General features: G+C 35.9%; 1 protein-coding gene across 2 annotated transcripts in view; it reads right to left on the bottom strand.

Annotated features, from left to right (window-relative positions):
- LOC114333236 (regulator of G-protein signaling 9) overlaps positions 1 to 26,609 on the bottom strand; it is a 578,543-nt gene that overhangs the window by 225,361 nt on the left and 326,573 nt on the right. For both annotated transcript variants that reach the window (XM_050645501.1, XM_050645500.1), the window contains exons 6-8: positions 25,416 to 25,604; positions 20,504 to 20,692; positions 20,269 to 20,444 (exon numbers count right to left, since the gene is read on the bottom strand). In XM_050645501.1, the coding sequence (XP_050501458.1) occupies positions 20,269 to 20,444; positions 20,504 to 20,692; positions 25,416 to 25,604 (554 nt within the window). The remainder of the gene's footprint in view (positions 1 to 20,268; positions 20,445 to 20,503; positions 20,693 to 25,415; positions 25,605 to 26,609) is intronic.

Genomic DNA, 26,609 nt, shown 5'->3' on the forward strand with positions numbered 1-26,609 from the left:
TAATCGAGCATGAAACATACATCAAGGACAGATACTTCGAGAAATCCCAGATAATTTTGCATTCCTGGTACAAGGAACACACACTACAACGGAAAGATGTACCAATAATCATGAAAGAAACAGACATTAAAAAGAGAAAAGTCAAAGAAGCAGCCCTCATCCTATTTATCGAAGAAAAATGTGAAAAAACAAACCAATCAGCAGAATACAGTAGGCTTTCGCTGCCAATACTAAAAGAAGAAGTAAAAAACCAGAACATACTAACAATAGCGGAATAAAGGAAGTTGAAGAATAAATCATTGAAAATCTCATATAAAATACATATGCAACAACCATGAACTAAATTCAACATTAAATTTTTTTAACAATCACAATTACAATACAGATTAAGTACACAAATAAATTAACACAAAATGACACACAAAAGCAGTCACACTTTGATACTCTTAGGGCAATACATACCATAATTTTCAAACATTTTTTTTTCAACCACAGATTGTCTATAAGATCGAGATCGAAATTTTATTTTCTTGAAAAGAAATAAGTATATAACCTAAAAAATCATGTATCCGGAGTGGAAATAGAAACGTCAAAACATTGATTACTTAAAATCGTAACTTTCATTACACCAATATTGTGCCTAAATCCTACATAAACATAAGACTTCAACAGTTTGTACATTTAATTCCATTGTGAAGAGCATTTGGCTGATAGTTGTGCCCCCATCGCGCATCAGCCTGCTATGGGGGGGGGGATGGCCTGGGGCATTGGAGAGGTGGGGTGATCCCTGTTTTTACTCGGGTCAAAACACCTCGCCCCAATAAATTGTTACACCCGAATGTACTTTTTCGATAGGGTGGACACATCTCCCACAGGTCGGGTTGAATCAAATTGCTTGCTTGCTTGTTTGTACATTTGACTAAGCAACGATATAGGTCTATTACGTTTGGCACCTTTTTAATGAATTTGTTTTCTTTGCATATTATTTTAAACTTCCCTTTAATTTTTAATGATTCTTCTTTAACTTGTCAATACATTGGCACATATCCTACAAAGTTATTACAAGAATCTTATGAAATTGTTTATGATTTCTACTGAATTAAAAAAATATCATACCAAGCTAGTCAACGTGCATAATATATTATACTATCTGTCACCAGAATAATTTACTAGGCGAAATATTTAAAATAATACAATGGGGTTTTAAATGTCGCTTGACAATCTTTATTATCTTATTTAGATTTATACTAGAGTAGTTAAATATACATATTTAGAAAATAACATATATTGTACGATATATAGTATGATTTTCGGTAAGTCCCCCATTTTAACAGCTTTATATTATATTATTATTAGAATAGCTATCAACAAAACAAAATTATAAGACATTATTAAGATGAGTCATCATCCAGTCTCAAAAGTCCACTGCTGAACATATGCCTCTTTCTCTTGTTTCCAGCCCTGTCTATCTTGCACCGCTCGCATCTAGTTTTTATTTAGCCTTCTTAAATCGTCAGTCCATCTGGTAGGCGGTCGACCGACGCTTCTCTTGTCTTCTGTTGGGCTCCATTCCAATCACCTCTTTGTCCGTCGCCCATCTGTCATTCTGATTATGTGTCCTGCCGATCTCCATTTTAGTCAGGCAATCCTTTCGATGACGTCAGTCACCTTTGTTCTTCTCCTGACCTCTTCGTTTTTGATTTTGTCTCGCAGAGTTGTTCCTAACATGAACCGCTTCATTATTCTCTGTGTGACTCTCATTTTTAACCGAGGCTTTATTTAAGGTAAGTGTTTCTGGGACCATTCCATAGAAATTAAATGTAGGATAGAGAAAGCAAGATCTGCATTTCAAAAAATGGCAAAGTTATTCAAATGTCATGACTTGTCGATACCCATAAAAATCAGGTTACTACGATATTATATCTTTCCTATACTGTTGTACAGAGTTGAGTCGTGGACTCTCACAGACGCCACCTGCAAGAAAATTGAGGCGTTTGAAATGTGGCTTTATCGTCGATTTTTGAAGATATCTTATACCGACCACATTACTAATCAGGGTGTTTTAATGAGCATTCAGAAAAAAAAGAACTGTTAATTACAATAAAAACAGCCAAAATCGAATACCTCGGTCACATTATGAGGAACAGTGAAAGATATGGACTGCTGCAACTAATCTTGCAAGGAAAAGTGGAAGGAAAGCGAGGACCCGGAAGGCGAAGTATTTCCTGGATGAAAAATCTACGTACGTGGTTCAATACAACAACCACAAATTTTTTTAGAGGAGCAGTGTGGAAAGTACAGATTGCCATGATGGTCGCCAACATCCGAAACGGATAGGCACTACAAGGAGAAGAAGAAGAAGTGTTTCTCCTCCGTATGTCAAGACTAGGAGACACTGATCAAATACGTTTCTCTTTAGGCATGTGGACAATTCACGTTTTAAAGTTTCCCTCAGTTTTCCATATGTTGCCCACCCAAGGCAGATTCTTCTCTTCAGTTCCCACCAATACTGATGTTCTGGTAGGGTACCAAATTTGTGATTATTCTTGTTGTCGAGATGTTTATATTTAAACCTACATTTTCTGTGGCCACAACGAGTTCCTGTACCATCTCTCTTGCCATACCTAGATCCTCAGCTATTATGACTATATCATCAGCGAAACGTAAGTTGTTTAGATTTTCTCTATCTATTTTTATTCCCCATGTCATCCAATCTAAATTCCTGAAACCATGTTCTAAGACCGTATTAAAAAGTTTATGTGGCATTGGGTCTCCTTGTCTAACCCCCCGTTCTATTTTTATGCAATTACTTTTTGTATGTAATTTGACAGTAGTTGTTGCCTGTAGGTATATTTTTTATAATAATTTTGTATACCTATAATCTAGCCTACATTCTTTAAGCGCCGGTAATATTCTGCTTAACCTTACTGTGTCAAAGGTTTTGTGAAAATCGATAAATATTAGAACTAGAGTTGTGTTCCACTACTTATTGAGATGAGATGAGTATTCTACCAAAAAATATCATTATGCGGCAGAAATAAACCGAAAGATGGAAACGGAGTTGGAAAAAACAAACCAAACAAAAAATAAAAAAAACAGATAGTTAAATGGTCATAGAAAGAAAATGAAGAAAAACAATGGTAACCTCCGCCTTTGCTAGTTGCTGGTATAGTAGCTATGAGTACTGAGCTACTTCTAACCATAGAAGGAAGGGATATGGAAAAGAGGTTGCGCCCGCCTGCAAAACTTCCAAAGGCACCCTTTGGGTTTTTTTTAATATTAGCACTTTGTATACCAGCCGCAGAAAAAAAGCTCATTTTGGTTCCCCCAAACAGCAGGCCCCTTCCGTTATCGCCGGTTCTTCTGCTCCCTGCCAAAAGTGAGCTTACCCCTTAGAGGACGGAAGGGGCTACAGAAGCTACTCCCGAGAGCTGCAATTGTAAAAGTATGGCAGCTAAAAGAGGAGATTTTACACGGAGGTGAAGACTTAAAGTACTTTGTGTGCATGATACTCGTTAGAAAAGATATAAGTCGAAAGATCTTGGAGATGGATTCAAGTTAATATATAGTAGTTCGAACGGTCACGACAGAAATGGTGTAGGTATTATTTTTAACTAGTGGAAGGATAGGATAATGATTGTCCAACTAAATGCAGGCAATACCAACGTGAACATCATAATGTGCCTATGCTCCACAGGTACGGTGTCAAGAACATTCGAAGGAAGGATTTTTGAGTGCCTTTGTTTACGAGATGCTCGAAATTCCGATAGACAAAAAGTGTTTTATTGGGGGGTGATTTTGATTGACACATTGATGGAGAAAAGTGGGAGTAAAAAGAGTTCACGGAGGTTTGGGAAGAGAATAAGAAATTATGAAAGAAATAGTGTGATTGACTTTGCAGTGGCATGGGTTTTTCTGTGGTTAAAAAGATCCAGACCAGTATGTTACCTATAATAACGGGAAAAGGGAAAGTCAGATAGATTTTGTGTATGCTGTGTCGAAGAAATCAGCTAAAAGAGGTTACCATACCAACTGCAAAGTGATAAAGGACGAGTGGGTAGCTAGTCAATACCGACCAGTGGTAGTTGATATGGAGATAAACGTGAGGCGAAAAGGAAAGGAAGTAGGACACAAGATAATAAAGTGGCGGAATATCAAGGATTATGATCAGCAGGAGTGTTTAAGCAGCGAGTTCTAGAAAATCTTGCGAGAAAAGATACGGTCAATGACTGGTGGTAAACCAACAACAAAAATTGTGGTAGAAGAGAGAAAGGGAGTGCTAAGAATAACACCTGGTGTAGGGCCTGCTAGGTACAAACTTGGGAGGTGGAATGATGAAGTATAACAGAAGGTTAGAGTGAAGAAAAAGCATAGAACAAGGTACGACAGGTTTAAAACAGAGGAAGATAATGGAATATACAAGGTAGCAAAGAGAAAATCAAAACGCGCTGTAGCTACTGCTAAAAACAGATCACCTGTATGAAGAGTTGGAAACACCCAAGGGATAAAAAGGTTAAACATAATTGCTAAAAAAAGGGGCAAGTCATCAAAAGACTTGCCGCATGTACGGCAGATTAACTGTGCAGATGGAAGATTGTTAAAAATCGATGTTGAAATAAAGCAAATATGATATGAGTACTTAGGACAGTTGTTAAACGAAGAACATCAGAGGAAACATCAAGCATGTGGGATCCCAAATGAGAATGTAATACCGGGAATAACGAGAGACGAGGTTGTCAAGGCGTTAAATAGGATGAAGGATGGGTATGGCGGTAGGACCTGATGGAGTACCTGTGGAGATTTGAAAGGCTCTATGAGGGAAAAGAGTTGATATTTGTCGAAAATTATGAGTAGCATATATAAGAAAGAAAGAATGGGTGGGGTTCACTGTGATCGAAAAATCGGGGAAGGACCGAAAGGAAAGATATGTGTGACCTATAAAAAAGATTCATAAAAGAAGATGGAGGTAGCTGAATTGAAATTGCTACAGTAGATGCCGTGTAAGACAAAAAATCACAGGATCAGGAATGATTTGATTAGGAAAAGAGCCTACAGTCTCAAAAAAGGTTTTAGAAAAAAGACTGCAAAAGTTTAGTAACGTTAGTCGTGGAAATGAAAATTATGTCGGATGAAGGATAGAGCTGTTAGAAGTTGATGGAAAGAGATGTAAAGGAAAACCGAGGAGAAGATGAAGGAACTGTGTAGCAGAGAACTTGAGAGAGAAAGGTTTAGGTAAAGAAGACATGATGGACAGAAATGAGTGGCGAAGAAGGGTAACAGTGACCCCTGAAAAGAGAAAAGCTATACCCATAAATGTATAAAAAGAAGGAAAGATAATAGAAACATATTAAATATCGTATAAATCAAGATAAACTGTTGAATATTTCAACTAAAACAGAAGTATTGCAAGATCAAAATTAAAAATTAAGCTAGTCAAATATGTAGAGCGTAGTCCATTTAGATAACACTACCCATAAAACTTCATAACATAAACATAAATTCTATAACACTCCTCATACCTACACAGGAAAGGAGATCAGACAGACCTCGAAAAATATAGGTCAATCGGTCTTCTAAACCACCTGTATAAATTATTTGCTCGAATAATCACTACCAGAATTGAGAACAAACTAGAAACATGCCAAACAAGAGAACAGGCAGGTTTCCGCTCTGGCTATGGTACAAATGACCACCTAACTTGTCTAAAGGTCCTAATCGAAAAATCTGATAAGTACAACCGGCCGTTAGTTCTAGTATTTGTTGACTACAAAAATCCTTTGACACATTTCCAACGTTCCGATATTCCAACATTATTTAACATATATATGCAAACACCACAACAGCGATAAACCTCCACACCAAAACTCAAAAAATAAAACTAAAATGGGGAGTTAGACAAGGAGACAGCATGTCACCAAAACTATTCAATGCCCTAATGCAGCATGCATTGCAGATGTTAGAATGGGAAAACAGATGTTTGAATGTCGATGGCGAAAGGCTGAACCATCTATGATTTACAGATTGCATGGTTCTAATATCCGACGACTTAAGGAAGCCCACGAAATGCTGCAAGAACTACAACGAGTTTCCCAAAAATTTTGGTTGGAAATTAACTTTGGGAAAACTAAAATTATGACCAATTTAGTACCTAGGGGACCACTGAAACTAGAAAACTGCCATATCGAAACAGTTGACAAATACATATGTATTTCTGGGCCACCAAATAAAAATAAGTAAAGACAACCAAACATGCGAATTATCTAGAGGAATAGCTTTAGGATGGGCAGCGTATGGCAAACTAAGAGACGTGTTCAAGGAAAACATCCCAATAAAGCTAAAAAGAAAAGTATTTAACCATTGCGTTGTTCCGGTGCTCATTTATGGAGCTGAAAAACTGACCTTGACTAAAGGATCAATAAGAAAATTACAAGTAGCACAACGAAAAATTGAAAGATCCATGCTTGGCCTAACTTTAAGAGACAGAATACGAAATGATGAGTTATGGAGAGGAACTGGAGTGGAAGACATCATAAACGGATTACGAAGTTGAAGTGGAAATGGTCAGGACACGTCGCAAGACAGAGAGACAACAGATGGACAAAGAAGATTTTAGAGTGACGGCCAAGGGCAGACAAGCGAAGTCGTGGAAGACCTTCTACCAGATGGACCGACGACATTAAAAGAATAGCGACAAACTGGATTGCAGCTGCGCAGGACAGAGAAGGGTGGAGACATCTTGAAGAGGCCTATATCCGACAGTGGACAAATTTGGCTGTGTGATGATGACCCATAAAACTAATTAAATTTTTTCATGATATGGAATAATTTCAAATGTTATTGTTAGGCGACATTCTTACGATGTTATTAAAATATTCATATAATATCTGCTGTTTTGAGACCATACAATTTGTACTTTTATGTTTAGGTAATTTAAAACAAGGTGATATTTATGCGTTACACTACATGTATCAGAAGTTCCAATACATCACACACAGAAGATGAGATTTTTCATTTCTCGGAGATGTCTGTTTGAAGAAAATGGCTCTATTTTTTGTGAAAGAAACATATAGACATAAGTTCGACCAGAACTGAGATACTGACAGTGCTTTATTTGAAAAATAGGGTGTCACTTATTGCCTAAACTAAAGCAGAAGTGTCATTGTGATAAATATTTACTCTTGATGCTCTAGATTTCTTTCCTGAATTCCAATATCGATATCTAGAAGTTTTATTTGTTTGTGGTTTATACATAGGACCGAACTTTCAAAATCATGGGTAAAATCTGTGAACTTAAAGTTGTACAGAAAAAGTTTCTTTTATTTAAAACTTTAAAGCTGATAAAATGGAGGAAATGTATTCGTCCACCGGATAAAATGTACTATCTAATTTACTTAATACTTTTCTAACGACATATACTTCTTTGATAGCGTGAATTTACATTAGCATACCATTTTATTTAATTTTTACCTAATTGTTTAAATCGTATTTTAGTCATATACTCCAAAATTTACAAATAAATCAAAGCCCAGATTTAACATTTTGATAAGATAAAGAGATACGATCTGTGGAACAAGGTGAATATATACATATCTAAAAGAGAGATAAAAATAAAGTAAAATACCGCTTTGGTGAAATGACGTAAATTCAATACAAAACAATAATCACTGCTACATATTGTATATTACATGGATTAGAACAAAGAAACTAGAGCAAATCAATTCTAGAATTATTAGAAATAATATACTGAAGATAGCGTATTACTAGCGTATGCAGGAGACATTGATATCATAGCAAGAAAAAAGTCGGACCTGGTAAAATGGTTCACGGCATTGGAAGAAGCAGTAAAAATAATATGGCTACACTTTAACACTAATAAAAGTAGCAAGTAGCAAAACCCGAAGATCTAATGGTTGGAACATATATATACTTTCGAAGGAGTACAAGAGTTCATATATCTAGGCTCATAAATCAATCACAGTAATACAGTAACTGCAGAAATTAACAGACGTATTTATATCTAGCAAATAAAGCGTACTATGGATTAAAGAACCTTTTAACACCAAACATAGTTACAAAAAGAACAAAAATATTGATATACAGAACTCTAAATCAAGCCCGTCCTCACTAAGGCATAGTAACGTGGACGATAACAAAAAGTGATGAAAAACGGTTAGGCCGTTTTGAAGGTAAAATCCTCAGACATATTTATTAAGGCGTGCAGAAAAACAGATTGCGGGGTAGACGCTATAATTTTGCATTTTACTGCCTTTATAGTGTGCCTAGTGTTGGTAGATCTATCAAAATCAACCGGCTGCAGTGGCTAAGGGGGGCTAATAAATACAGGGAGATTAACCACCAGATAGGAACGATGATAAAGCAGGTAAAAGAAAAACATTTTGAAGAGAAATGCAAAGAGATCGATGACCTTAGATCTATTTAATCTACACAAGAAAGTAAAAGAAAAAGCAGGGCTTAGAAAACAAAATCTGACTGGTGCATTTCTGGATAGACACGGGATTACTATAACACAGACCGATGAGAAAGTACAACGCTGGACAGAATACATAGATGAACTGTTCGATGATGAAAGAGGAGACCTGGAAAACATAGAACTTACTTCAGACGAAATCGGTACAGATATCACAAAAGAAGAAATAGCACACGCATTAAACACAATGAAAAACGGAAAAAGTCCTGGGCCTGACATGCTTCCTATCGAATTAATAAAATTTATAGATGAACAGCACATTGATGTTTTAGTTATACTCTTGAACCAAATTTATAGCTCAGGCGTATTACCCAAAGAATGGTTAACGTCGATCTTTGTTTGTCTTCCCAAAAAGAAAAACGCAAGAGAATGCGCCGATTACCGCACCATCAGCTTGATGTTCCTGATGTGCTGAAGTTGCTACTGAAAGTCATCCATAACCGAATATATCATAAACTGGACATAGATATAAATTATACACAATTTGGGTTTCGCAAAGGCCTATGAACGCGTGAAGCTCTTTTCTTACTTAATATCCTAATACAAAGGTGACTAGACGTCAATCAAGGAGGAAAGAGGAAATTGAAATTAGACGTGGGGTGAGACAGGGATGCGTATTGTCGCCAGTTATCTTTAATGCCTACTCGGAAGAGATCCTAAAAAGAGCTCTTAAGGGTGAAACAGCTGGAATAAAGGTTAACGGAGTTCCCATTAACAACACCAGATATGCGGATGACACTGTCGTCTTAGCCGAAAATATTGAAGATCTTCAGAGACTGGTTAACAGAATAGCGATATATAGCCAAGAATACGGTCTAAAAATGAACGTCAAGAAAACAAAATTTATGAGAATATCTAAAACTCAAAGAAACAATGAGAATCTCCCCATAAACGAAACCAATGTCGAACAAGTAGACCAATATGCATATCTTGGAACAATGGTTAACTCCACAAATGATTACTTCCAGGAGAATAAAATTAGAATAGAAAAGGCTAGAGCGAATTTTAACAAAATGAGAAAAGTGCTCTGCACAAGAGATCTAAGGTTAGAGCTAAGAGTAAGGTTGGCTAGGTGCTACGTTTTCTCGACTCTGTTTCACAGAATGACATCAATGAAAAACAATGGGTATATAGAAGAATTCTGAAAATATCATGAACAGAACACATCACAAACAAAGAGGTTCTGAGAAAGATGAATAAAGAAATGGAATCAAAACCAGAAAATTGGAATATCTCGGACATATTATACGTGGAGAGAGACACAACTTGCTCCAACTTATTGTGCAAGGAAAGATTCAAGGAAAAAGAAGCATAGGGAGACGCAGAATATTGTGGCTGCGCAACCTGAGAGAATGGTACGGATGTACATAAATCGAACTTTTCAGAGCAGCCGTCTCCAAAGTCCAAATAGCTATGATAATTGCCGACCTCCGTCGCGGAGATGGCACTTGAAGAAGAAGAAGTGGCTAAGCCACTTAGAGAGCATGAATTAGATGGATCCGACGAAACACATTTTTTATAACCAAAGACTGGATGGAGTTAGGAAAAACGACAGGCCCAGAGCACGATCTAAGGACCAGGTGAAAGACGGCTTACGAGTATTAAGAGTACGAAATTGGAAAACCAAGGCGAAGGATAGGAAGGAATGGAAGCTGATTCTGGAACAGGTTAAGACCCACCATGGGCTGTAGAGACAATGATTATCACGATGATATAGATGACCATGAAGATAGAGGAGAGAGTGTAATGCTTAATGTATAGATGAAATACTGATAAAAGAACAAAGTGGCTTTATATCGAAAAGCTCATGTACATTACCAACACTAAATCTTACCCAACCCATCAGGACGGATATGAAAGACGCCAGGTAGCCGGGACGGTATTTGTAGATCTCACTGCTGCTTGCGTCATGACACCTTAAATTTTAAGACACTTATTCAAAAACCGTATCACATATTAGATAGTAAACTCACTGACTTTATCTGCGTTTTCCTGCTGAATAGAAGAATTTTCGTATCTCTCAATGCATAGTCTCTCTCAATGAATAGTAGACAGAGAACACAAAAGAATGACTCGCTCATGGCAGCGTATTGGCACCCACACCTTGTGTAACATTTAGACAAACAACCAACTATACCAGTAGATACTAGGGATTTCAGATATGCAGACAATAGAGCCATGGTTGGACAAGCAAAAACTTGCAGAAGTGAAGACGAAGCCTTAGACACAATGACAACATACTACGCATCCAACTATCTTAAGCCATACCTCAGAAAAACTCAGATCTGCTCCTTTCACCTACGTAACAAAGACACTACCAGAAAACCGAACATTCAATGGCTCAATGAAGCTCTTGAATAGTTTAGTTCTCCAAAATGTCTAGGATTTATTTTGGATAGCACGTTGTCTTTCAAAGAACATTGTCTGAAAATCAAAGGCGAACTGACGACGACCAGAAGCAATATTCTCCGCAAGCTTTTAAAGCAAAAATGCGGCACACATCCTTCCACCCTCAAAACATTAACTTTATCACTCTGTATTTCTGCTGCCGAATATGTCTCTAATTGTTTAACTGCTGATGACAGCACCACTATAGTGATAGTGGTTCACTATAGGGATAGTCTTCTTCTTGTAGTGCCTATCCGTTTCGGATGTTCGCGACCATCATGGCAATCTCTACTTTGCACACTGCTGCTCTGAACAGATTTGTGGTTGTTGTGTTGAACCACATACATAGATTTTTCACGCAGGAAATTGTTTGCCTTCCTGGTCCACGTTCTCCTTCTACTTTTCCCTGTAAGAATAGTTGCAGCAGACCATATCTCTCGCTGTTCCTCATGATGTGATCGTGGTATTCGATTTTGGATGTTTTTATTGTAGTTAACAGCTATTTTTCTTTTTGAAATCTCAACAAAACATGCTGATTAGTAACGTAATCTATAAGATCTTATCTTCAAGATTCGATAATAAAGCCGCATTTCGAAAGCCTCAATTTTCTTGGAGGTGGCGTTTGTGAGTCCAAGACTCAACTCCGTGCAACAGTATAGGAAATATATAAGATCGTGGTAACCTGATATTTATGGGTATTGATAAATTTGAATAGTTTAGCCATTTTTTTAAATCCATATCTAGCATTCTCTATCTATTTGATTACTAGAGAATGGTCCCAATTTTCATTGACGTTCGTACCAAGGTAGGTGTAAGTTTTTACTCTTTCTGCTTGTTGATCGTTCACGCTGATTCGTCCAAATTGATGTTCCTTATTAGAGATCATCATACATTTGTTTTCTTAGTGTTTAGTGAAAGTCGACATCTCTGACTTACTTCTGTGATTCTATTCACGAACTCCTAAAGGGATTCAGAACTGTTATCGAATCATCATCATCATCAGTGGCGTTACAGCTCTAAGGACAATCCCCCATTCGCCCATGTCTCTGGCCACTCTTCTTCATGCTCTAATTCTAATAGATTTTAAATCATTTTCTAAGTTGTCTTGGTACCTAAGTCTCGATATCTCTCTTTAGTCCAGGGCGGATCTGTTTTGAGATGGATGTTGAGAGGTGACTCAAATTTTTTTGCAGAAATTGGATTCGATTTTTTCGATTTTTTTCTTCGTTTTTTGATTATAACTTTAAAAGTGTTCATTTCCGAGAAAAGCTGTACTGACCTAAAAGTTGCGTATTTAAATTTCCTATAATATAAAATTGGTTAAAAATTTAAGAAATAGTCACCCTAGTTGCAAAATAGCAATAATTGCGAAAAAACCATACAAAAACAAGTATTCGCATTTTACGTTTTTCAACCATTTATGATAAACTTAGGACCTTCATATTTCACCCAGAAAAACTTTATGATACAGTAAAACAATACTGTAAATTTCTTTAAGATCGGTTTAACAGATTTTGCAAAATAAATTTTGCAATCCAGCTTTCGCAAAAAAAATTAATTTTTTCAAAATGTTACAGGACTGAAAATAAAGCAGATAGCAAGTTAAAATTTTTTTTTCTTATAGAAGTGTACTGTACCTTTCATTTGCAATTTTCAAAACTAAAATCGATTAATTACCACGGCGTCAGAAAATTTTGGAAATAAACAATAATTTTTGGTGCTACGCGCAGGACAGCGGTGTTCGATTCACACAAGTTGATTTCCACCAAAATGTCTTCCAATCTTTATCTAATATATTATTTTCTTACTCTATATTTTGTTGTATTTTAATATTTTAATTCCACAAAAATCAAACTAATTTTATTATTGTTTGTGAAATATTGTTTAAACAATTGCATATGTTTAAAAATAATAAACTTTTATTATTTAAGTTAAAATATATGAACAAAGAAAGTTTTTGCTAATAAAATTGTTATATCAAAGGATAGAGTATGTGTTTTTATTTTGCAATAAACAAATTTATTTATTTATATCGAAATGTAATAAAAATTAAAATGTATCAATAATTATCAACGGTCATTGGAATGCCCAATCAGAGCAAACTATCCGCTGTCCTGCGCGTAGCACCAATAATTAATGTTTATTTAAAAAAATTCCTGACGCCGTGGTGTTAATCGATTTTAATTTTGTAAAATTGCGAATGAAATGTACAGTACACTTCTATATGCAAAAAAATTTTCAACTTGCTATCTGCTTTATTTTCAGTCCTGTAATATTTTCAAAAAATGAATTTTTTTTACGAAAGCTGGATTGCAAAATTTATTTTGCAAAATCTGTTGAATCGATCTTAATGAAATTTACAGTATTGTTTTATTGTATCATAGAGTTTTTCAGGGTGAAATATGAAGGTCCTAAGTGTAGCATAAGTGGTTGAAAAACGTAAAATACGAATACTTGTTTTTGTACGTTTTTTTCACAATAATTGCTATTTTGCAACAAGGGTGAAAATTTTTTAAATTTTTAACCAATTCTATATTGTAGGAAATTTAATTATGCAACTTTTATGTTAGTACAACTTTTCTCGGAAATGAATACTTTTAAAGTTATAATTAAAAAACCAAGAAAAAAATCGAATTTTTCCCTAATTTTTTGACATTTTGATTATTTAAACAATGTTCCGGACCTTTTTGAGAGGGAGGATAACTCAAATATTATTATTTGATTTATTTTCAAGCAATTTCTGCAAAAAAATTTGAGTCACCTCTCAACGTCCAAATGTACTAATATTTTTACAGATGCGCCCTGGTCTACTTGCTCGTTGTCCTATCGGCCCTCTTCGGTCTAAAACTTTTCTGACTATGACATCTTCATCTCTCCTGATTACATGACCTATTCATCTAAGGCGTGCTACCTTAATGAATTTTACAACGTCAGGTTCTCCAAAACTTCTACACAACTCAAAGTTGCAGCGCCTGCACCACAAACCTTGTTCTTTTATGCCTCCATATATTCGTCTTAGGATTTTTCGCTCAAAACGTTTGAGCAGTTCTTGGTGATTCTGTATGAGTGACCAAGTTTCTGAACCGTATGCTAGCACTGCTCTTATTAGTGTTTTGTAGACAGTCAATTTAATTTTTCTAGGTATTTTTGAGGCCATATCTGTCTTCTTAAGCCATAGTAACACTTATTGGCGAGCACTATTCTTCTTTTAGTTTCTTCACTGCCATTGTTATCTTTAGTTAGCAGCGAACCTTTATACCTTGCCGTTCTAGGTCGTCAATTATTATTCTTGTAGGTGTCGGGTAGCTTGACCTAGTGCAACACATATATTTTGTCTTTTGAACATTTATATTTAGTCCCATTCTCCGTGCAGATGCTCTTAACAACCGAAATGCTTCAGTCAGATATTTTGTGGACCTACCTATGATGTCTATGTCATCTGCATATCCGACAATTTGTACTGATTTGCCAAAGATAGTAGGTACCATTCGTATTAATCTGGGACTTTCGAATTATTTTTTCCAATGCCAGGTTAAATAAGAGACACGATAGTCCATCACCCTGAGAAATCGTTTTGGATTTTTACAATGCTTTCTGCTCCTGTTTGTGTAAGTTCAGTAAATTGGACAAGATGAAGCGGTATTTGAAGCATAACAAGTAGAAGTTTACTTCTATTAACTATATCTGGTCCGTTGTTGATTTATTAGGACGGAAACCGTCATATATGATATCCTCCCACTATTTGTTCGGTGTAGGGGAGGAGTCTTTTGTGAAATACGTTGGACAATACTTTATATGCCATATTGAGTAGAGTGATGCCTCCATAATTATCACACACCATCATGTCTCCCTACTTGTGTAGAGGACACAGTACACCTAACTTCCAGTCTGTGGGTGTTTCTTTCCAGTTATCAGTTTATGCATGTTATTCAAGAGCCTGTCGCCGCTCTTTTTGAAAAGTTCGGCAGGGAGATTATCTGAACCGTGAGCTTTAGTATTTTTCAGTGTTAAGATGGCTTCTCTAATTTCTTCTTTGGTGGAGAGTGGCTGCCGATCATCTTCATTAATTTGAAACAGCGGATCCTCCATCTCACCATCTTCATGATTGCCACTAAGCAGTTCTTCAAAATGTTTTGCCCATCTGTTTAGTATCTGTTCCTTGTTACTAATTACAGAGCCGTCCCTATCTTTACAGGCTATTATTCTGGGTTTGAATTCTTTTCTGCAGCTGTTTATCTGTTGGTAGAATATTCGTGTCTTTTTCATTGTAGCAGTTAACAATTTCGTTTAGAGCGTGTTCGTATTCTTCTTTCTTTTTTTTTTTTTAAATATTCTCTTTTCTTCTCTTCCAAGATTTTCATAATCTTCCAGAGTTGATCTCGTTCTGCGCTACTGGAGTCTCTTATATGCTTCATTTTTTTGTTGGTTAATATAACTACTATCTTCGTCGAACCAATCTTCTTTTCTTCTGATCTTAATAGGTTTTAATACAGTTTCAGCCGTTGTGTGCCAAGCTTCTTTACATTTAGTCCAATGCTCTTCTATACTTAAATTTTCTTCGATTTTTGGTAACGCTTCGTTGAAGTTTTTCATGCAATTATCTATAGCAGTTTCAGATTTAAGCACCTCAGGATTCTATTTTGTGGATTTTGTGCTGTGACCTTCTTTAACGTAGGATATGCGTGCTCTGAGTTTGGCTTTTATAAGGTAGTGGTCGGAGTCTAAATTAGCACCTCTACATGCTCTAACGTCCAGTACATCGGAGAAATGTCGACCTGCATAAGTACGTGGTCAATTTGATTCTTGGTCTGACCGTCTGGTGATTGCCACGTGGCTTTATGGATGTTTTTGTGGGGAAAGCACCTACTTACTACCATTATTCCAAACGATGCCGAGAGTTCAATTAGCCGTAAACCATTTTGGTTACTGACCGTATGGAGACTACATTCGTCAATAATTGGTCTGTAGATTATTTCTTCACCAACTTTGCCATTAAGATCGCCGATAATAATTTTATATCATTGTCCTGACATTTCCTACTAGTGCTTTCCACTTTCTCATAAAATAGATCTTTCTCCTCATCTTCTTTACCTTCAGTTGGAGCATGGACGTTGACAATACTGTAGTTAAAGAACCTGCCCCTTATTTGCAATCTACATATTCTTGGGCTTATTGGGTCGAAAGCTATGACCGTTGATTTTACATGTTTGTTTAGTATGAACCCTACGCCAAAAGTGTGATTGCTTTCATGTCTGCTGTAGTATAGAGCGTAATCCTTTTTCTCCAGGCTGCCACTACCTGCCCACATATTTTCTTGGAGAGCTATGATGTCTGCTGAGTATTCATTTAGCGTTTTTAATAGACATCTAGCATCCTTGCGCTACAAAGCGTACGAACGTTCCAGGTCAATAATCCAATATCATTAGCCTTATTTCGTTCGCCAACTCATCGACTGTTATCGAATACCACCGTCGTAAGTGGTAAACTTTATCAGTAAGGTGAATTAAAAATTACATGGAAGGTCAGAATAGTTATTATGCTTGCCAACTCCACCATGATAACATATAAAAAAAAGACACAGTGTAAAATCCACAACGAAATGTCCACCAAAAAATGAAATACTGAGTATTACGAATATAAATACAGATAGAGAAAAAAGATATTTATTAGTACCTATAACAACAAATTTTTGGAAAAATCTATTATTTATCGATTTTATTTAATAAATCATAATTTGTGAGAAACCCTGTACATTTTTAAAAAATGTTACTTTTACTTACATGTATACAGTGCTAGTCAAAAGTCCGTACCCCCCTCTTATCTTTTGAACGGTTATATCTATAATAGTGAAATTTGGATGGAGAAAATAAACGGACGTAAGCTTCTTAACTAGTCATGACAGGTGACGTAATAGTGACAGATGACTTTACAGCGCCACTGTGACAGATAATTTTAAATGGGACCTTATGACAAGTGATACATCGTTTGAAAGGTATTGAAAATACCTATTCAGACATACTAATTTTGTTTGAGTTTAAGCTAATTTTGATGAATAAATGAAATAATATTAAATTGTAGTTTCGCATTTAATTAATAAAAATTCTAAATTCCGCCTATGATTACTTGTCAAAAAGGTTGATGTTGTCGTAAAAACTACTAGAGAATTGAAAAACGTCAACTCTTTTGACAAAAAAAAACCATAGGCGGACATTTGAATTTTTATTAATTAAATGCAAAACTACAATATTATATTAATTTAATTTATTCACCAAAATCAAAATCAACTTAAACCCAAAAAAATTAGTATGACTGAATAGGTATTTTGAATACCTTTCAAACGAGGTATCACTTGCCATAAGATCCCATTTAAAAGTATCGGTCACAGTGGCTCTGTAATGTCATCTGTCAATATTACGTCACCTGTCATGACTAATTAAGAAGCTTACGTCCCTTTATTTCCTCGCTCCAAATTTCTATTATAGGTATAACCGTTCAAAAGATAAGAGGGGGGTACGGACTTTTGACTAGCACTGTATAACGTTATTTCTATTAATTAAATAATATTTTTTAATCGTTTGTTTACTATAATATTTAACCTTCTTATTGTTTAGATATATTTCTATGGGACTAAAATGATGCAAGCTCAAAAATACATTCTAAAAAGAATAAATTCAAAAAATTGGCATAATACATTTTTAAATATATTTTCACTCTGGAAGTCGATGCACTATTTCCAGATTTTTACTTTACTAAAAATGTGCAATATCTAACTTGAGGAATACATTACTTATAAATTTGAAATAGTTTTCTAATTATGTGTATTATAAGTTTTTAAATGTGTTTCATTATTTTTAATAGTGGCCGCTGTATATTAATTGTTTACCAAGCTAGAGGCCCGGGTTCGATTCCCGGCACAGAAATTTTTCAATTTAAATTTTAACTGAGCCGCCACCATGCTTCGAAGGACATGTAAAGCCGTCGGTATCGGCTATGTAAGTGGTCGTTAAGTCATATTAGGGGTACTTGCGTGATTTGAAAACATTAACACTAGACCTAATCCAGAGGATACACAATTTTATTTTTTTAAATTTATATTAAAAATTACAAATAAAAAATATACAACATAATAGAAGTAGGTACAACACACAAAAAAAACCAAACACAAAACCTTAGCTACTGTATTGGTTCAAAATCGAAGAGATAATAGTTGTAAGGTAATTACGGCAAATCCTGTTTTTAAGTATTTGCTTCAGAAAAAGATTTATTGATTCGTTTGACCAATTAAATCAGAACTAGACAATTATTATGTAATTAAAACGAAGAAGGATTGTCTGCAAATAACAATTGTAGATTATCTATTATTTGCCAGTACCTTTTAGATAAGTGTCAAAAAGCTGCCCAGTTAAGAAGTGGAAAACTGACCGAAGCCTATGTGCTGGGGATCAGAAACGTGAGAGAAAAATGACTTTTGGGAAGTAATTCTCCAGGCCTTTAAGCTAGAAAATTGTACACATACATTTCTTCATTATATCAGCCAGAGAATATACTAAAAAAACAAATAGACCCTTTATATTAAAATAAAAAAATTAATTATACAATTTATGTTTTTATTCTTTTTTTTAAGTCGCCTCGTTTTATTTATTTGCCTTACAAATTCTTGTGTACCAAGTAACTGAACTATTATTTTTATAAAGGTGGCTACTGGTTACTCATATATGCATTTAAAAAGTCAATTTACTTTATTTTAGAACTATACCTAATATTAAGAAGTTACTAAAGCTCTTCAATACAGGCGCTGAAGTTCACATCGGCATCCACAGCTTATGTCGTTCTCATGGCAAGTCTACGTTGACATTAATTAATTTTTCTGTTAGGTGCATCTTTGTAGGTCTTCTTTGGTCTTCCTCTCCTACTCCTTCCAGGAGCCCACAGATCAGCTAGTCTTCGGAATGAGTGATTAAAGTCTAGATGCTGAACACGAACAAACCATCTTAACCTTTTCTTTCTCATCTTGACATCAATTGTGGCCACCTCATTTCTACCACATGTACTCGCTGTTCCTCTTTCTTTTTAATTGCCTAATATTCAGTTCGGTACACCCGTAGTTAGTCTTCTAGATATTTTATACAGTTTTCCTTTCAGCTTCATTGGAATTCTTTTGTCACACAACACACCACTCACTTCCTTCCTCACTTCATCTATCTAACCTTAGCTGCTGCATGCATCTCAATCTATTTCTCCATGGCTGTTTAATACTGATCCTAGGTACTTAAAACTATCACTTTTCGCAATGGTTTCATCATCCAAATATATAATTATTTGTACTACAACTTCATCTTTAAATAAGCATTTTAATTACTTTTTTTTGTTCTACTAAGTTTACAATTTTTTTCCTCAAAAGCTTGCCTCCAATGTTCCAGATTTTGTTCTAAGTCTCTTTCACTATTTTCTATTAACAAAACATCACTAGCATAAGCACCAATGAATGTTACCCTGTAGTTTCGCTCTTATCTGATCCCAAACTAATGAGAATCAATAAGGACTAAGCACCAAGTCTTGATGCAATCCTACTTTCACAAGAAATTTATAAGGCTCTCCCAAACATGTCCTACCCCTAGTTGTTACTCCCTCATGCAGGTATCTCACAATCATTACATATTCACCAAGTACTCCTTTCTTATTAGGTGCCCACCACAAAAAGTCTCAAGGAACTCTACCATACGGTTTCTTAAGATCAATGAGTACCATATTATAGGCGTTTGTTTCGTCATTTCTGTATTTTTTCATCAACTGTCTTTTAACAAAAACTACACCTGTTGTTGATCCAAAAATAAAAGATAAAGCCAAAGTGATTATCGGATATATCGGTTTTTACTTCTAAACCACTGAGTAAACTTTATTTATATGCATACTTCGACAGCTTGGATTCAGTTCGCTTCAGGATACACTACATGCGGCTTTGAAGACGTTGATAAGCAGAAACTATGGTCAGCCGATGGTGGTGGTACCGAACCGAATTTAATCCAAAGCTTTCTTTTCTTACTGAGTAGTAACTTTTCTACCTACATAGTGACTGAGATGCGTTAAGACACGCCAGTGAAATATGAATAAAATTGTCTACGTTCATTAGATATAATGTCACAGGAACAACAAATGCCTAAACAGGAAAGTTTTTATAGAATGCTTTTTTTGTTATTGTTTGTTTGGGTTTGTATTAGTGCGGACACTAAATCTATTCGCCAAATAATGTCTTTTAGATCATACTATTATTTGCTAATAAACGACCGTCAAAAAATATAACTTTTTTTTGTTTTTAAGTATTGTTAATATGAATTCCTCAAGTTAGAGAATCTACCATTCGAAAATGCAAGTGAGAAAAAAATATTACTTACAGAGGACTGTTGAGCTGCCAATAGGTCAAATCTTCGCTAACCCATGGATTAGATGGTTGAGTTGGAGTGATTAGTGGGTCATATTCCATATATATTTCCACGTGTTGGACCATGCTTTCTAAGGCTTGGGAAACTTTGACTCTTGTTTTTGATAAGCTCTTTTTTAACAGTTCCACCTGTCAAAAGATTTTTTTTAGACTTTTAGTACATTATTGGTCTGATTAGTTAAAATTACCTCTCGCCTACAATCTTCAATAGTCTTTTTTCTAGTTCTAGTACTCCCATTCCAACTTCTTGTAGGAACTGGACATGGCTCCAAAGAACTAACCATTCCTGGTGGTGGTCGATGTACTCTCCAATACGCACGTTCTTGAGAATCGCTTACTAGTTTGTCTGCTTTCTTCAAACCCTTAGATAACTTTACCTAAAAAATATTACTTATATGTCATTATATTCTTTATTCCTTATTCCAAATTGACATTTCTTGAGATGAGTACCAGATTAGACCAAATTCATAATCATCCCAAGAAACTTGGATGCACTTGAAAACTCCACCATAACACTGAATATTCCATTGAAAGAGTGAGCAAATTGAAATACCTGGGAACGTGGCTTTTTGAAGACTGGGCATCGGACAGGGAAGTAAAATGTCGCATTGAGCAAGCTCGACAAGCTTTCGTAAAATTCAGGAGGATACTGACCTGTTCAGAGTTTGATCTTCAACTGAGACTAAGGTTAACTAAGTGCTACGTATGGTCGGCACTTCTTTATGGCGTAGAGGGCTGAACACTCAAAACGAGAGATAAACAGATTAGTAGCCTTCGAAATGTGGCTTTATCGCCGTATCCTAAAGATAGCATGGACCGCGCGAAAGTCACAATTGTAGATGTCCTTAACTCGGGAGTAGTCGCGCTCACTTCTGTAACGTGAATAGTCGCGTGTTAGATTCTATCTGAAAATACGAATTTAAATACGAATTTACAACAAATATTTATTTTATAGTATTTTTATTTACTTGTTATGTTAGAAATATTATTTCTAACAATTATTAAAGCTAATTGGCTCTGTCCAAAGCCATAAATTCCACAAAAAGAAGAAGAAGAAGAAGAAAAAAAATCTTAAGCATTACTACACCCTTCCTCAAGGAACTAACGAAATTTTTTCAAAATTGCAAAATTTTTCATCAAGTTATCGCGAAAAAGGATAAAATGTGAGATTCTATCTAACGGCGCGACTACTCGAAGGTTAAGAGAATCAATGAAGAACGCCAACTTTTCAAAGTTATTAAGAAAAGGAAAACGGCATATCTGGGTCACATCATGCGAGACGAAAAATACCAGTTCCCTCAACTTATAATCGAGGGTACAATTGAAGGCAAGAGAGGAATAGGACGTAAGAAAATGTCCTGGCTCCGAAACATAGGGCAATGGACAATGATTAGTGACATACAATCTCTGATAAACATTGCAAGTGACCGAGAGTTAATGGAAACTGTGATCGCTAACACCCATAATTGGATTTGTATCTGAAGAAGAAGATGATTAACAATAAAATATTGGCTCCTTAAATGTTAAATAATTCTGGTTTGTCTGAGCGGGGAGAAAGCTTGAACTCTACCGTAGGCATCCTTGTTATGTTATGGTATATCGGAGGAGACCCCTATCTTACGGACCAGGTCCATAAGTACCTGGTCTTCGGCGTTTATGCGACCCAGGCTGTACCGAGCTCCCATGTTAGTCCCTTAAAAACCTTATGGCCTCACAGAAAGCCGCAAGTCTCCTAAAAAACAACTCCCTCACCTGGCTCGGCTGCATAGATGCCGATCCCAGGATCTGCCACCTCCGATAGGCCAATGCCGGGCACTCCCAGAGGACATGTGAGGAGGTTTCCTCCTCCTCATTACATAGACGGCACCGTGAGCCATCAGCCAGTCTAATCAGATGAAGGTGCCGTCGGAGTCTACAGTGGCCGGTGAGCATACTGACCACCAGGGAGCATCTTTTACGATCCAGAAAAAGCAGTTAGGCTATAAGACTTTTGGATGGCCCTACTATGTGGAGCCTGGCCTGTCTCATACCTCCACAACTGGACCAGGAGCCCCGAAATCTCCGCAGAAGAAGCTCCTTGAGACTACTCCGACCAGTACTGAAGGGCGCTCCAATTACAGGTTCGGGTCCCACAGGCAGAGAGGATGGGCCCCGTCTTGCCAGTGCGTGAGCCCGTTCGTTACCTTCCACACCTGTGTCCAGGTACCCATACCAACCTAACCCTGTTGGTTATAGCAACCTCATCCAGAGCTCTCGTGCACTCAAGAACCTGCTTAGAGCTGATCTTTGGAGCTTCCAAAGCCCTTAGCGCTGCCTGGCTATCAGAGCAGATAGACATCGGCCTGCCTGAGCAAGCCCTATCTGTAATCTCTTGAGCACATGCCAGGATCGCAAAGATCTCGGCCTGAAAGCATGACTGGCTAGACTCAAATCCGACTCCACCACCATACACACCAGCACCTGCCCGCTCGTCTGTTCTAGACCCATCTGTGAACCAGGTGAACCCACTCCGACAGATCAGTGTAGGTTTTCTTTCTACCCATTCATCCCGGTCAGGAAATTGAACCAAGAAGGTTCAAGAAGTAGGCATCCTTGAAGAAGCTTGAGACTTTTGAGATGTGCTACAGACGAATACTAACGTATCTCATAGGTTGATTAAGTGACACATTGTGAATGTCTTCGAAAAATAGAAAAAAAAAACGTGCATTATTTGCCACAATAACAAAAAATAACAGAAAATAGAATACTTTGGATATATTATGAGAAAAAGCAGGAAATAACAATGAAATAAAAAAGGCCTGGGAAGACGACGTATTTCTTGGCTTCAGAACCTAAGAAATATATTTAACAAAATGAAGAGTATACTATGTAACATTAATATGATCTTAATATAAACATTAGATTGCTACTGTTAAAATGTTGTATTTTCAACTTTTTTGTATGGTGTGGAAGCTTAAGCTTTGTCAGATGCCATAATAACTTTCGAAGTGTGGTGCTACAGTAGAATGTTACGAATATCATGGACATATCATGTAACCATTGAAGCCATCTTTAGGATCTGATAACAACAACTACTACTTTAAACGGTAAAACAACGAAAATTGTTATAGTTTGGTCATATAAAGCTAAGTAAACTATACCATATTCTTCAAATTATTTTCCAGGCAAAATGACAAGAAGAACGAGACCAGGTAGACGACGTATTTCGAAGTTTAAAAATCTGGAAACAATGGACCGGAAAACTTTGTTGGAAATAATTAGAAACGCTATGAATAAGGTGTCGGCTAGAGCAATTGATGACATCCAATGAGGGTAGAGCACTGCTAGAACAATAACCTAAGAACCTGGTTTAATATGAGGACTGCAGCTCTGTTTTAGCCTTTGTAATCAAAGTCTAATGAGGATCGCCAATATACGGAACCGAAAGGTATCATAAGAAGGCGGAGAGTTGACTGAACGAAAGGGTAACCGCTGAGGAATAAAAGATATAAGCATTGGCGTGTGCCAAACTGTAAGCTCTAATATCAGTTTAGCACGTATAGCAGTATTTAGATTTGGAAAGTTAAGATGGATACTAAAAAGCACAAAGATACAACAGTACCTAAAAACCCGTGTATTTGACCAGTGTATCCTTCCTGTTCTGACGTATGGCTCAGAAACATGGACAATAACAAAGGCCAACATAAACAAAATTGAAATAACTCAGAGAAAAATGGAAAGATCTATGTTGGAAATAAAACTACAAGACAGAAAATCAAACAAATGGATAAGAAAGAAAACAGAAGTAAAAAATGTAACTGAACATATAACAGGGTTAAAATGGAGATTTGCGGGCCACAATGCGAGACAGGAAGATAAAAGATGGAATCCTGAAATACAAAACTGGAGACCGAAGACAGGAAGAAGAGGAAGAGGAAGACCTCAGATGCGATGGAAGGACGATATTGTTAAAGCTGCAGGAACTAACTGGAAAAACGCAGCCAAGGACAGACGGAAATGGAAAGATTTGGGGAAGGCCTATGTTTAAAGTTGGATAGAAATGGGCTAAAAGGAGAAAAAGATCAGTTTAGCAAGGTAGGGCAATTAATATTGGGTCTTCTTCATGTACCATGTCCTTTCAGAACGTTGTTTACCATCATAGCTATCTTAATTTTATTCAGTGCCACCCTGAATAGCATGCTTGTATCAACACAATACCAATCTCGCAAGTTATTCAACCATGAGGTTCTTCTTCGTCCTGAACTGCCTAGTCGGTTCGTGCGGACACGTGGCAAGAATTATGTAGGTATTAGGTATATAAGAAAAACTAATAATAAAACTACTCTTCTTAAGTAACTAGAACGTATAATGAAGAAGTACTTGCATACACATATTGTGAACAAGAACTGTCTCAAGGATAATATATGGAAAATATTCAATCTTTGATCGCTCCATTCCATAAACACAATATTTATGTACATACTTACTTACAGTCCGTACAATATAGATAGCGTTGCACGTCATTATCTACGTCAGAGATCTAAGTTGACATTGTTGCCTAATTACAAAAAATTAATATTCAATGTAAATAAATAAAAACCTTAGAAATAGAAAACAAGAAGTAAGTTATAATATAATCTTAGGGTAAAGTAAATAATAAAAATAATAAATGTAATAATACAATTACTTATAGTAAGGAATAAAAGCAAATCTAAAGTGTCATCAGCGCAACTGTCAAATAAATGTTACCAATTTATGCAAAAATGTCACCTTTGTTCTATCGCAGTTAGAGTGTAATCCAAACAAGTGTGCTCTTTATAAAAACGCTTTATATTCCACTTATACAAATTAAATGAAACAAGTTATGGTATGTTTCTTTAAATTTACATTAATAGAAATCTTCCAATATTATTTCTAGGCGTATATACTAAAATATGTCTAGTGGCTGTAATTCCAGTGTATTTGGCTAACCGATTCTAAAAAGGAACAGACCTACCACTTAAATATTTCGTGTTGGTATCATGTAACGCCACGTGCTATGAAGCTGATGACGTGCAACGGTATCTATATTGTACGGACTGTAAAACAGTTTTTGTTAATAAGAAAAGTGCCTAATTTTACCTGTTCCTCAGCTTGTCCCGTAATAAAATCCCATTTGTTCGCTAAATTTTTCTTCAGATTGCTCATAGCCTCGATCTCATAATCCTCCAGGCCATGCCTCTGTTTGTTTCTAAGTGTTCTTTTTGATAGATAGATGGCGTACTCAACGTTGTCAGGAGGTCGATTTTGCCAAGGCCAATAGTAGGGATTCTGAAAAAAAAAAGACATAATTAAAACACATATAAACAAGTTAACACAATATTGTTAAATTTTCATAAGCTTGACATAAACCTTGAACATTATTTAAAAAAAAATTTATGAAGCTCACTTTTATTAAAATTTAAATTTACGAAAGTTTTTATTTTTACTTTTTTTAATTTATATTCACCGTCTATTGAGTCAGTTACTTTTGAAGCACGTAACACGACATTATCAGTAGTAATTGCACAAGAGCTCTGAAATTCTATATTAATTTTAGAGATCGAGTGCAATTTGTTGCGATTATTTCATGAATAAAACTGTTCAAAACCAAAATAATTTAATTGTAATTTATTTATATAAGTACAAAGTGCCATTAAACACACAGTTTTTATAAATATAATATGACCATTGAAAGTCATCACTTTTATAATTTTTAAAACATTAATTGTCATTAATGTCACTGAATGTATTTTTTCGTAGCAACGAAGGGCATCTGACGTAATATGCTTAACGACGGGATATTATCAAAAATTATCACCTTAATTTGCATTTCTGTAGCTTTCTATTGGTCAGAATCTCCTATGAATGAAATAATCATTATAGTCCGGGAGGTAGTGTCAAATTTGACCGGGGCATTTTAGCATGGTTGTTATTTTTATTTAGTTAGGTGTTCCAAAGCTTATTAACAAATCATGTGTCAGCTGGCCCAAAACCGAGGCTTTTAGGCAAAAAAGATAAAACATGAAAGTCGATGACAAACCCTACAACTTACATGTCAAATATTTATCTTCGTGGCTTACATCCATAACGGCCTAGTAGTCCTGGCTACTGGCTTTCATCCAGGCGAGTCCGGTTCGATTCCCAGCATGGGCAATCCTTTTTGTTTTTAAAATTGACATTTTAATTTGACAAATAATTGCTTTTATAATACTTTACTATATTATATCGCATAAATAATAAAAACGTGATATTATAAAAACAATGCATGCTAAAATGCCAGTAATGCTAAAATGC

Source organism: Diabrotica virgifera, chromosome 3, assembly GCF_917563875.1.
Source record: "Diabrotica virgifera virgifera chromosome 3, PGI_DIABVI_V3a".
Lineage (NCBI taxonomy): Eukaryota > Metazoa > Arthropoda > Insecta > Coleoptera > Chrysomelidae > Diabrotica > Diabrotica virgifera.